The sequence below is a fragment of the Ochotona curzoniae genome, unplaced genomic scaffold, assembly GCF_017591425.1.
Source record: "Ochotona curzoniae isolate NIBS_2020 unplaced genomic scaffold, NIBS_Ocur_1.0 scaffold_3835, whole genome shotgun sequence".
In the NCBI taxonomy this organism is placed as follows: domain Eukaryota; kingdom Metazoa; phylum Chordata; class Mammalia; order Lagomorpha; family Ochotonidae; genus Ochotona; species Ochotona curzoniae.
This window is the reverse complement of record NW_024467114.1, coordinates 7,535,433-7,548,655: the sequence shown is the minus strand read 5'-3', so window position 1 is coordinate 7,548,655 and position 13,223 is coordinate 7,535,433. Positions and strand designations below refer to the sequence as shown.

The 13,223-nt window shown below is 43.0% G+C and overlaps 1 protein-coding gene across 1 annotated transcript; it reads right to left on the bottom strand.

Annotated features, from left to right (window-relative positions):
* Positions 1-789: 789 nt before the first annotated feature.
* STEAP2 (STEAP2 metalloreductase) lies at positions 790-8,654 on the bottom strand. The gene is made up of 4 exons (XM_040964842.1): positions 8,112-8,654; positions 5,892-6,419; positions 3,442-3,606; positions 790-1,077 (listed from the first exon to the last, which is right to left on the bottom strand). Exons 1-4 carry the CDS (start codon positions 8,601-8,603, stop codon positions 790-792), a joined length of 1,473 nt encoding a protein of 490 aa, XP_040820776.1. The 5' UTR covers positions 8,604-8,654.
* Between the last annotated feature and the right edge of the window lie 4,569 nt (positions 8,655-13,223).

Here is a 13,223-nt window from a genome sequence, read left to right as displayed (position 1 = left end):
CCGGTTCCCAGAATTGATGCCATATCAGACATGGCAGTTTGAGAAGCCAAATATTATGGAGTTCTCTCTCTGATCAACTTATCAATATGACAATGAAACTGCTCTGTGGCAGGAGAAAGTGAAAGTGTTCATGAGGTATGCATTATCGGGGTGTATGCCATGTCTTCAGTGCACCTTAAAAAGAATTTTGTTTGTCTTTTAAATTTGCCTTTATCACATGGTAATATCGCATCATACAGTTAATTACATTCAAATCCTATATATATAGGAATGTTATCACATACCCTTACCTAGATGCTAATGTATCTTTTCTTAAAAATAGTGTGTGATTATGCATTTCTATTTCTTAAATTGGATAATAATTAAAAACTTATTTTAAGCTTCAGAAAAAAAGTTTATATCCACTGAATTATATTAAAAGTTTACAATGCTGCTGGTTTGCAAAGTGTTTTTTTTACTATGATGCTACATCAATATTGTTAACTATGAATATTTTGACCTGATTACGAAGTACAGTTAACATTACAACAGTGTTACATCTGTGCATAACAAGAACAAAAGAGAGCTGAAGGGAAGCAGTACGTGTGACTACAAAATTGCATATTGGCAAAATGTGGCATTTGTGAAATTTAACTCGAAGGACAGTCTGTTGCTAATATGACTGAATTTTCATTTCACAGGGTTTGACCTACAGAAATCTGATGGCACGCTTACAGTGGATCACGCAGGAGTCCTCAACATCACGGCGTGTGTAGAACTTCCCGTGGCAGCAGCGGGCCCCACAGGCCATTACATCACTGTGACCCGCTCAGGGGAGAGAGGAGCAACTGTTCCAGCAACGCCTTCTTCTAGAAACTGGCTCTTCTCCCATCCTTTCTTGATTCTCTTTAGCTTCCGGCTTACACACGGGAGGAGCAAAATGCTCTTCCCCACAATGACAACCGAGGGCAAGACCAGAGCCAGAACAAAGTTGGGAGGGGTGTAAAACCTGTAGTACTCCTCTTGGAAAGCGCGCTTCCAGCCGTAAATCAAAACATGGAACGTGCTTATGAGCAGGGCGACATAGCCCAGAGTGGACTGGACGCACCGGAGCAAGCAAAGGGAACAGAGCAAGCAAAAAGAATCACTTAGACTTGTCACCCAGACACACTCCATGTTTTCATAAAACTATATTGCCTTACCTGAGGAACTCTGCCCCTACTGAATCAAAGTTACTAACCAGTTTTTATTGTTCTACATAAATATACATATATTTAACTTATTTAAACATGTATAACTTATTTCACACAAAGTAGGCCATACTGCAGACATTCAATATTCTAATTATCACATTTTCCACAACAGGATCATGTCCCTCATGTCATTAAATATAACATGAATACTTCATAACAGCCCATGCATTTTGCATGTGCATTCTTTAATTAACCAAGTCTTTTGGCTGACTACCTGCTGTTTCCAACATCTTTCAGCTTACAGTGATGTCACGGTAGGCCCTGTCCTGTACTTGATTTCCTAACTCATAGTGCAATTATTGCTTTCCTGTGTACCTTCTGCGTCAGGGTGTTGATACATGCTAACATCTCCTTTGCAAAGGGATCCACAGCCCCACCAGACATGTACCAAAAAAAAAAAGTGTATATGGCAGAGGTTCTAAAAGTACATGGTCAATTAAGTTGAAAGACAAGCTTAGTTTGGTGCAAAAGTTTTGAAATTCATATATAGTGTTTTTATAGTTAAGCTCTTCAATACATGTATGTTATGTATGTTTATAAAAACATACTAAACGTGTCAAAAAATGAAGTGCTGAAGAGCATTTTATGGACATGCATATGCACACAAACAAACACTCACTATTTATAGGTAAATATGAAAATTCTACACTGTTAATACATCATACCAATGGCAATTAACCCCAAGGTTTTAGTATCTATATTAAATTAATATAGATCTATATTAAATAGAATTGTGAATATTTAGGCAGTTTACAGGTTAAGTTCTAAAATATTAATATTCTTTGCTTTCCTAAATTAGTACGTTTAAGATTGTTTACTTTGAGAAATGGTCTGGGCTACAAAAAGTAATACTATATCTGTATAGTGACATAACATCTAAATTCACTAGAAAAATACACAGGCAAAATGATTACAATTACATATCTGAATTTATAATGACAATATGTACCTGTCTAGCACCTTTTATCAGAGGACATTTTATTTCTTTTTATATGTGATTAAACTAGCAATTGGAATACATTTATTTTTTCTTCATCAAAAAGGAAAAATGAATTGAGAGAAGGATTATGTCCCATTTGAATGAGATTTTCAATTGCTATTTTTAGAGATTCATTCATTTATTTTGGGGAAAGTCAGATATAGAGAGGAGGAGAGGCAGAGAGGAAGATCTCCCGTCCGATGATTCACTTCCCAAGTGACCGCAATGGCCGCAGCTGAGCTGATCCAAAGCCAGGAGCCAGCAGACTCCTCTGGGTCTCCCACATAGGTGCAGGGTCCCAAAGCCTTGGGCCATCTTTGAATGCTTTCCCAGACCACAAGCAGGGAGCTGGATGGGAAGTGGAGCTGCCAGGATTAGAACCAGTGCCCATAAGGGATCCTGGAGTATGCAAGGTGAGGGCTTCAGCCTCTAGGCTACCATGCTGGACCCTTTAACTGATTTTTTTAAAAAGCTCAAATAGACTAGAAAACAAAATTTTATATACTATCAAGATACACTTACCTACAGGTGCTGTAAACATCTGGCTATAACCACACACATATACACTTTGAGATACATAAGCAGGGTCTCAGTTTGAGTTACATGTTTTTTAAATATGCAAACCTACGACATAGCTATACCAGACAAGGTGAAGGTTAGTTGCCCTTACTGAAGCACACAATGGTGTTTTGGACTTCTGCATATGAACTTAGGGCTGTTCTAACAACTCCTAAGGCTGGTTGCTGTCAGTCTCACACTGCATGTATTCTTGTGAAGTCTGCACACACATACATTTCCTTAAGACAGACTTACTTTTTCCCCACTTGAACTAAAAAGAAAACTTTTTTACAAAGATGAGTTGATATAAAATGTTTTCCTTCATTTATCTAAGTGATCCAAGAACACCCTCACCCTACTTTCCCTGCTTTCTCTTTAAAATGATTGCTATCTCACTGTGACAGGTGCTGCTAGCCACGCCTTACAGGACACGGGGGAGCTGACTCCACCACAGCTCCTAAATCCCCCTCTTGGCTTTGTGCGTTCCAAAGCCTGAGGCACAGACCAGCCCCCAAACGCACCCTCTTGACTGGGAATATGCTTGTTAAAATTTTTCTTTCAGACTAGTTTTTAAACTTATGAAACAAAAATGGTGAGGCAGTAACAGCTTTAAGGGGCACACTGAAAATCCCACTTAACAACAAACTACACGCAGCCTGGTCCCTCACACACCTGAATAAAGCTGAACTCCCTCCAGTTCAAAGCGCTGCTCACAGAGGGGATGGACGTGACCGCCAGCAGGGACAGCAGGCCCAGGCTCATGATGCCGAAGGAAATGTACATCTCGATCCTCCAGACCTCCTCCTCGTTCCAAGAGTTCTCAATGTTGGCATGCACCTGTCCGGGGCACACGGGAAGGACCGTTAGCATTCACAACACTGCCCTAGCCCCGAGCATGAACACGCAAGTTGTATTAATTCAACATTATGGGGACCTAACTAGAAGCTGGCACTGTTTAGAGCATAAGGAAAAGGAGAATTCAATGAGTGGAAAAGTAAAACCTTCTCCTTATGTCATCCTAACCATATCATATTCCTGTTACAGGGAACCTTGACCCCAGGACCATGAAATGTGAGAACGTGCCGGCAGTTAGACTTGGTTCTGAAGCACCTTCAGATGCTGGCTTAACCTTGGTTGAATATACTCTTCCCTTCCGGGCTTAATTCAACTTAGACTCTAAGCAGGGAGTTTGCTGCTGCTTTTTTTTTTTTTTAATGCTATTTACTATTTTTCAACTTATTTGAAGGGCAGTGAAGAGTGACATCTTTCTTGTGCTGGTTCACCCCCAAATGCCTACAACATCTGAGCCTAGACCAGGTGAAAAAAGCCAAGAGGCCCCTCGAACTCAATCCAGGTCTCCCGTGGCATGGACCCGAGTCCTGGCACCATCTTGGGCTGCCTCCCGGGATGTACAACAGCAGGAGGCTGGAATGAGAGGTATGAGTCAGGACTCGAACCCAGGCATTCTGATAAAGGATGTAGTGTTTCAAGCAGCGGCTTGGGGGCTGTGTCAAGAATTTGCTGCTGGGCAGGGAGTTTCTAGGCTACTTGTATGTCCTCCCATTTTACCCAGTTAATTGATTGGGATTATCTTTTTCTTCTTATCTCTCTTCCAGGAAGCTAGTAGTGCCCCAAGCACAAAGCCTTACAGAAGCAAATATTCATCCACTTGAATAGTATCATGATTTTTCCAATTGTGTACAATTGTCAAATTCACAAACAGTGTTCCTCCAAATGCCACTGCTGAAATGAATTTAAGTACTACAAGTTGCCTCTTTGGGTCAAGATGCCCTCTGGATCCCATTAAAATGCGAAATGTTTTACACATGTGTTTTGGTGCAGTGTCCTTGGCTTTCAGTGACAGATGCTGCACCACAGGGCTGTGGTGAAATCCCTTAAATTGCATTTGCAGATCAGGAGTTACTGAGGAAAATCTGCTGATCCTTTGAGGAGAGTTTTTGTGCTGTGTGATAACAAGCACCTTGTAAGCAATGCTGTCTCCTTTTTCATTACTTCAGAAATCTCCAAGCCAAACCTGAGGCTGTGTCCACATTCGTGGCCAGCTGGGATATATTTTTTCTTCCCCCAGCTGCATGTTTTCTAGTCTGTGCTTTTATTGGTTCTCATTTTATTGTCTGTGTTCACTGAGAATTGCCTATTCATTCAGTGATTTTTGTGGACCGTGGGCGATATAAAATTACATGGAGATATTTAACATTGATTAATATTATTGTTTAATGCTGCAGGCAATCATTGCAATTATAATGCTACAGAAAAAAAAAAACAACAACTCTTTATTTCTCTAACCATGTTCTGCTAAGAAATGATAGCAGCTTCTACCATAACTGATTCTGAATTATCCACATAATTCTTATTAATTAAAACTATACATAAATAATATAGTTTATATTTATTTAAGAAGCGGAGAGACATCGGACTCCTGTCTGCTGGTTCCCCCTTTAAAGGCCTACAGTCTGGGGCTGAAGGCTGGGGGCTGGGAACTCAATCCATGCCTCCCCTGTGAGTGGCAGACACCTAACTACATGAAGACGCAGCCACTGCAGACAGGCATGGAGCTGGGTAATGATCCAGCTGCTTTGATACGGGCCACAGGCATCCTGTCCAGCACCTTAATGAGAAGGTCAAATGTCCACCCTTAGTCACATCATTCTTTTGTTAGAATACTGTTTATAGGGTCTGGCCTAGTGGCTTAGCATGCTCATCTCTGCCTGTGGGGCCAGCATTCCATATGGGCACTGGTTCCGTCTGGCTGCTCCACTTCAGACCCACCTTCCTGCTTACAGCCTGAGAAAGCAGCAGAAGTTGGCTAAAGTCCTTGAACTCTCTGCATGCAAGAGGGAGACCCAGAAGAAGCTCCCGGCTCCCAGCTTCGGATCAGCTCAGCTCTGGCTACTGAGGAATTTGGGGAGGGATCCAGTGGTGGAAGGTCTCTGTAACTCTTTCAAGTAAAAATTAAATGAATCTTTTAAGAGAAAAGGATATTATTTAAAAAACAATTATTTTCATTCCCTAAATAAGAAAATATGCATAATAAGGTAAAATGTCATACTATGTACTATTCAAGGATTTGGCTACAAATAGGTAACAAGTAAGCTCAGTACCTGCTGGTAAGCCATGTTGAGGAACAGGTATCTTTCTGACCTTCTCATTGGTAAACAGAGGCTGTAGGCAACGTGGACAACAGTGAAGAAAAAACTTAGTAATCCAAGCTGCTTCCTACACTGTAACCAGGTCTCCAGCCACGGTGGAAATCTCCTATACTTGGTGCCATAATAAAGTTGATAGACAGCTGCCAGGAGACCTGCGAGGTATACCAGCGACAGCAGAGTAATGGCTACGATAGGCAAGGTTTTATTCACAATCTCAATAGGAATCTTGTAAAAGTCACTCTGCTGGTTCCTTGCATATGGATGGATCACATCTCTGACAAAGGAATAAAGGAAGAAAAACGTGGCCAGGCTTATGGCTACCACTACTGGCCCTCTCCAGAGAGTAAACAGTCGCAGTGGTAAATTTTCAATTTCCCTGGCAGATGATAAAGAACCCAAGTCCACAGGGATGAAATTCAGCTGGCGGGCGAGTTCAATGACCTGCTGTCGAGCTTGAATATTGTTGCTGCATATATACACCTGCAGGAAGAACAAGAACGCTCATCAGTGATGATTGCTGCTTCAAATAACGGCAGTGGGCACATGCGCCTCTTAGTCCAGGGAGTGTCAGTTCTGATGGCCTGGAGGGATGCTGGTGACTGGCAGCAAGGAGGAAAAGCATGTATTAGCCTATCAGTCACAAACTAAAAACAAAAAGTCTGTGCCACCTGGGGTTAACACAGAAAACAACCGAGTGCAGTTGTGAGAAGGGACCCTCCAGAGCCGATTCCGGGAGCAGAGAATCTGCAGCAAGTGGAAGTGGAGCTGTCCGGGCCACAAGGTTCAGGAGCAGCTGCAATGCACGGCGGTCTCCCTTCCACAAGATCAGATGGTCTGAGGGGCTGACACTCCAGCTCCCTAACTCCCCTAGTGGAGTGGGCTAGGGGGTGGCGGACAGCTCTCCTGCTTTGGGGCAATATTTGTTCCACATGAATGACTACAAGCAGTGCTCTTCACAGACACTGAGCAGGTGACAGGGTGGATGCAGCCTCTGGCAAGGAAAATCCCTAACTCACGCCACAGTGCTGTGCTGTTCGTAATGCTCATCTTTAGCTGAGAGACCAATTCGCTGAGCACCGCTGAAAAACCATGGCCAATTTCAGGCATGCTACTTCACTGCTTTCATCTTTAAATACTGATAATAAGCCTGGCAAGTAACAATATCAACCAGCCTTTATTAATTTGAATAGAAGACCAACCACCATATTCTAAGACTAACATGTGACATCTACAGAAATTCTAATGATGTGGAGGAGGTGAGGATGGGCTTTCAAAGTGCTAGAACTTCTTAGATACGGAAATATGGCTGAAAATTCAACAAGCTCACTGTTGGAAGTGACGGATAGGGCCCAGAATGAAGATGATTTGCCCTAAAGGCTCCAAAAATGTTTAGGAAATTAAAATAGTAAATATAACCTTGAAGATGTTTGTGTAAGAGCTCTGGAATACGCCACGTTGAAATAGCCGCATGCTAATCCTATTTACATAACGGGGACAACGCAGAGCTCTTCGGTTTATTAATCTTTGCTTACATTGGCCAGATGAGTGACATATCCTATGCTAATATAAAAACACTCATGAACTTTTAAAATGGAGCTACTTTAATGCCAAAGAAATCATGTAAATGACTTTATTACAGTAACCTTTTTTTTCCCTCATTTGGGAGTAGCATGTCCATGATGTCTGTATAAACCAGATATTCAAAATAAGCTGAAGTTTTCTCAGGATAGATTTTCATCTGTGTGGGGAAGACAGAGGGGGCTGGCTGTCTTAGGTTCTCTTCTACAGACAGTTAATCCATGTGTAACAAATGCCTCTCATAAAGTATTCTTCTTGAGCTTTGTGGCAACTATTTTTCACTCAGATAAGGAATACTGTGTGATTGAAAATGGCAGGGAAAGAAGAGAGGGAAGGAGGCAGAAAAGGGAAAAGACATTTGTTATCGTTTCTGTGTTTCAGGAACCCAGGAGACTCTGTGCCAGGCGTCCCGTCACTCACTGGGCAGCCCTGCCTTCTCTCTACTGAACGGGCCGTGCCACATTTGCCCAGCCTCCTGCATGGAATGTGCCCCGCAGTGCTAGGACATGAGAGAGTCAGAATTCGAGTTTTAAACCTCTGATAATTATTAATCTGCAGAAAACCAGATCAGTAATAGTCAGATTGAGCACACACCTGGCGGCTGGCATCCTTGGGTCCTAACTGAAGAGCCCAAGCCGAGATGACATTAAATCCTTTGACAACCAAGGAATCTGGAAATAATGAGGCCAAGTACTCAGCATTGGATTCCGGGTACTGGTTTATCCTCACGTTATTGCTCACGTCAATCAGGATTTTGCCCACGAGCAGGTGCCGCAGGTCCCACAGCGAGGTGTAATGTTCTCTGTGTATGGCGATGAAGATCATATTTGTTTTTGTTAGAGCATCCTCGTGATGGGTGACATCCACCACGTGAGGAAAGAATTCAGAAGCAAACTTTGGATTTCTACTCCCTATCACCACATGGTAGCCACACCTAATCAGTCGAATGGTCAGCGACTTGGCAAAATCGCCACTGCCTATCACACCTACGGTGACCTTCCTTGCATCTTTGATGCCACTGACACCATTGGGCAAAAAAGTCTCGCTGAGGCTCTTCGGGCTTCCCATCATGGAGATGGATTCCATGACACGGTTCTTCCGAGATCACCAGGAATTGCCTAGGAGAGAGAACACAGAGGGTTCATCTGTTACCAAGCATTAAAACTCGTGGAGACACTGTGATGGGATTCCACATTGCTGCAGGTCAAATATTCAGAAAGCTACGCAGCCTAGAAAACATTAAGGCACAATCTGCAAGCTAAAAAGGTGTCTCTAGAGGAAAAAAAACAAAAACCTGCACAAACGTTATATGCTAAGGTGTGGTTTCTCTGCACCCACATGGAAGAACCAAATCGAGTTCCAGGCTCCTCACTTGGCCTGGCTTAGCCCTAGCTGTTGCAATCATTTGAGGAGTCAATCAGTGGGTGGATGACCTCCCTCTTTGTGTAGCTTTGCCTTTCAAATAAGTAAGTTTCTTTTTTTTTTTTTTTTTTAACCTCGTTAGGGCCTGTGTACTGGCCAAATTGCCTAATCCTCCACCTCCAAGTGCAGTATCTCAAATAGGCACCAGTTTGTGTCCCAGCAGCTCCACTTCCCATCCAGCTCCTTGCTTGCGGCCTGGCCCCTGCCACCCAAGTAAGAGACCCAGATCAAAGTTCCTGACCCCAGGTTTTGGCCTGAACCAGCTGCTGTGTTCATTCGGGGAATGAACCAGTGGATGCAAGATCAGTCTCTGTCCTTATCTCTGCCACTCTGCCTTCCAAACAAATAAATTGTTACAAAAAGAAAAACAGGTATCAAAATATAGCAAAGGAATCATACCACAGACATCAACCATGACTTTCTGAGAGGCAGCTGAGAAACGGCAGAGGAGTTAGAAATGTATTCACGGTCTTAAATTACACAGAATTTGTGAAATCCTTTTCTTGCCCCTTTATTTGCTGGCTACAATGCCTGTGATGCATCATTTCTTTCTGGAAAATGCTGGCAAGTTGTTTTCCATTGAGTGACTAACATGTGAGATGTTTATCTTTGTACAACTTTCCCAAGCAAGTTCATGTTTGTGTAACTTTCTCAGATGACTGTGAATCAGTGTCACACCGGGTTTAGGTGAAAATTACTTCTCCATTCCACGCATTGCATAATTTCTTTTATGTGAAAACCAGATGTGAACCACTTCAGAGGTTTTAATGGATTTTACAGGCCCTGGTCAAATGTTTCACAAGGATTTTTTTGGGGGGTGGGTTTTTACTCAAAGAAGATTTAAATTATGAGTTAGGAAAATTCAACATCTTAGCCTAGCGTTGGATCTCATTCAATAACATCCATAAACAAAACTAACGACAATACTGACAGTGATATTCCGTACTTCTTCCTTCATACACACTCTTGAGCCCTGCTTGGGTTCTACAGATACTAACTGACCGGTGCTAATACTGTGCTGTCAGTGTGGCAGGAGAGGAAGGTGTAACACGCAGATGAGAATGTAAACAAACTAGGATCAGAACCCAGAACCCAGCTAAGGGCACGTGTCATCTAGGAGGGTATAAGGAACTTAAGAAAGGTTTTTGGGGATAGTGACATGGAAGACAGAGTGACAACTAAACATAATTTGACGCCCCAACTCTCAGATGTTCCAACCCCAAAGTCTCAGGTTAATGGTACTCAGAGCATGGAGGCTTGGCTCAGATACAGTGTGTGAAGGAGGGGTCTGAGAGGTGGGGCCGAACTGGACATGGTGCTAGGATGGGGCCCTGTCACCAAATCATGATAGATTTCCAAGAAGGGACTACTTGGATGCACGTGAGTGCCTCTCAGCTGTTTCCCGGCTGACCATGGGACGCTCGGGCTCCACCGTCATCAGACACCAGAACCTCCCAAGCTGTGACGTTTGTACTCAGGGTATATTCCTACCTCTTCAGTCATTTCATTACTTTTCAGCATTACCTAGTGATCTCAATGTCTAATTCAGTCAGTGGTTTGAAAATCTGCTGCCCATTTCATTCCACACCCTTCAGGACAGGAGCAGTGCTGTTTCTCTGCTTTCCCTGAGGGTGGTACCAAGCACCAGCGCCATACAAAACTATCAGTATTCTCCTGGCAATACTCAGCTGATTGGGAATCAGTGAAAGGAATCAGTAATAATGAAATCAGTGTTCATCGCACTACAATATTAATGATGAAGTGGCCAACAGACAGATAATATGCATTATCTAAGTGTGAGAAGAAGTTACTAAATTAGCACAAAGAATTCACAGCCTGTATAGCCAAGGCCTAAAATCTTCTGAGTAGATGAAACATCTACCAAACACAAGAACTGCAAAGTCTTTAAGTCTAACAAGCAGAATGATAAATGCCTTTTTAAACTAAAAGCAAAATATCAAAAAGTAAGCTCAAATCTCTCCTTTAAGATAATGAATAAGTTATTACGAGCTAATAACTTCACCACTGAGGCCCTTGTAATAGCACGCATTTTATACAATTCAGTGGGCGATTGGTCTAATATCTTTGAGCCACACACGTTTCTAGCGACAAGCTCCAACCGAACCCTCTAATAGTGTAGCTATGCCTACACATAGAAGCCAGTGCAATAAATAATTTCATGATGGTTTCAAGGTACACAAAAGTATCCAAAAGGGAAAGACAAACAGAGAGAGGGAAAACAAAAAGGTGAGAGAAAGAGGCAGAAACACCTTTGACGCATCTGGGAGATGGATTATTTATTCTTCCAGGCATTTAACAGCATATGCTAACGTGCCATTCACAGTTTTCAAACAGAATATTACCTTAATCCTAAAGCGGCTCTGGAGTAGAGCTTACACCTATTTTAAAGATGAGCAAACTGGCTCAAAGAACTTGAGTGGTTTGCCCACCACAGTGTAGTTTTACAACAAGGCTCAAATACAATTCTCTGTAATCCATGCGATCCAGGAACTGCAGTGTCCACCTCGAATGGGGAATATTAAAACTGTGCAGCATCTCCAAACGTCACTCACGATGCTCACTGTAAATAAACTGTAGCCCACAGTTGAGGACTGTTGTAGAAATATCCAGAACTCTCCACTTAAGAATTCTAGCTATAAAACATACTCAATATGGTGGAAATAACCTCTATTTTTGGATCAAATCCAACAAAGGAGCTTAATTTACTAATGCTATAAAACAAACATGTTTGACTGCTGTGCAATCCTGGAAAAAACCCAGACAGGTTTCATGTCTACTGGAGTGCCTGCAGACATGGTGAAGGTGTGTGCTGCTTTAGAGGGAAGAAAGACAAAGGAGTCGGGAAGTGGGGCCATATCCTTTCAGCTTCACTTAGAAACGAGAATAACATTTGGGCCAGCATTGCGGTGGAGTGGGGTAAGCTACCACCTGCAAAAAAAAAAAAAAAATCAGCATTCCATAGAGAGAGAGTTTGAGCGCTGGCTGCTCTGCTTCTAATTCAGTTCCCTGTTCACATCCTAGGAAAGCAGCAGAAAATGACCCAAGTGCTTGGGCTCCTGCACTGACATTGGAGACCCACATGGCCTGTCCATCCTGCTGTGTGGGCACTGCAGGAGTTAAGCTGGGAGATCTGCCTGCTCTCTGAAATCCTGCCTTTAAATACTTAAGACAAACAATCTCAACATCTGAAGGAGGTTTCTTAATTATGAAAAAGAGCGAAACCCTTACATGAACTTCTCTGCTAACAAGGAATGTGGCAACGGCAATCTGAGGGCAGATCTGACCTCTGTGGCCCGACACGCACACACCCAGATCACTGTGTGCTTTGCAGCAAAGAGATGAAGGGCAGGGAAGACACTGTGCTTACACTGAAGCCATTCACACTCCGGATGGAGGGAGACAGCATGTACTTGCAATAGAAAGTGCAATAAAAGTCTTCTCAGCAACAAAAAATGGAGAGCTAGATTGTCTCATCAAGAAAGTCGGGGAAGAGAAAGAATATCTCACTCAGCTCCCTTACCGCAAGTCATTCTCTGCAGTGTGTGTGTATACGCGTGTGTGCAGGCACGCCCACACACTGCCTGTACCACAGTAAGGACATATTTACAAGATCATCTCTAATTCGCACTAACTTCCTCTAATCAACTTGATGAGACTACACTACAGATTCACCCAGATTAAAATTAGACAGCCCAAAATTAATACTGAATTTTTGTGACCTCACTTTAAACGTGTTTGGGCGCTGGTTCCTAAATGGCAATTTACGACATACGGACATAGTGAGGAACTGACTGCAGCAGCTAAGCCATCACTCAGGACAGCCAGAGCCCGAGCTGGGCAGCCCAGACTGAGTCCTGGCTCCCCTCCAGATTCTACCTTCCTGCTGCTGCACATCCTGGCAGGCAGCACTGGGAGCCTCGAGGACTTGGCCCTGTCTCCAGCTCCTGCCTTCAGCCTGGTCTTGCCCCAGCTGGCGCAGCCATTTGTGGACTGAACCAGAGGATGGGTGACCTCGTCCTGGAGGTGAAATGTCAAAGACCACAGCTGCATTTTGAAGAAGAATGATTTTGATGATGTAAAAGGCAGAGTGACAGAGAGAGGGAGAGGCAGAGCTATTTTCCTTCTGCTGGTTCACTCTCCAAGTGACCATGACAGCCAGGACCAGGGAGAACTGTAATCCAATCATTATTTACTGCTCGTTTCAACATTAAAACCTATTTACTTCAGATTATGAAATTGGTTCCCTCAACTGAAACTCAGGCA

Coding starts and splice junctions, on each gene's coding strand:
- STEAP2 (XM_040964842.1), bottom strand. CDS start 8,603: ATGGAATCCATCTCCATGATGGGAAGCCCGAAGAGCCTCAGCGAGACT. Junction 6,420..8,111: donor CCAAGGATGCCAGCCGCCAG/GTGTGTGCTCAA, acceptor TTCTTCCTGCAG/GTGTATATATGCAGCAACAA. Junction 1,078..3,441: donor GGGAGTTCAGCTTTATTCAG/GTGTGTGAGGGA, acceptor CGGTGCGTCCAG/TCCACTCTGGGCTATGTCGC.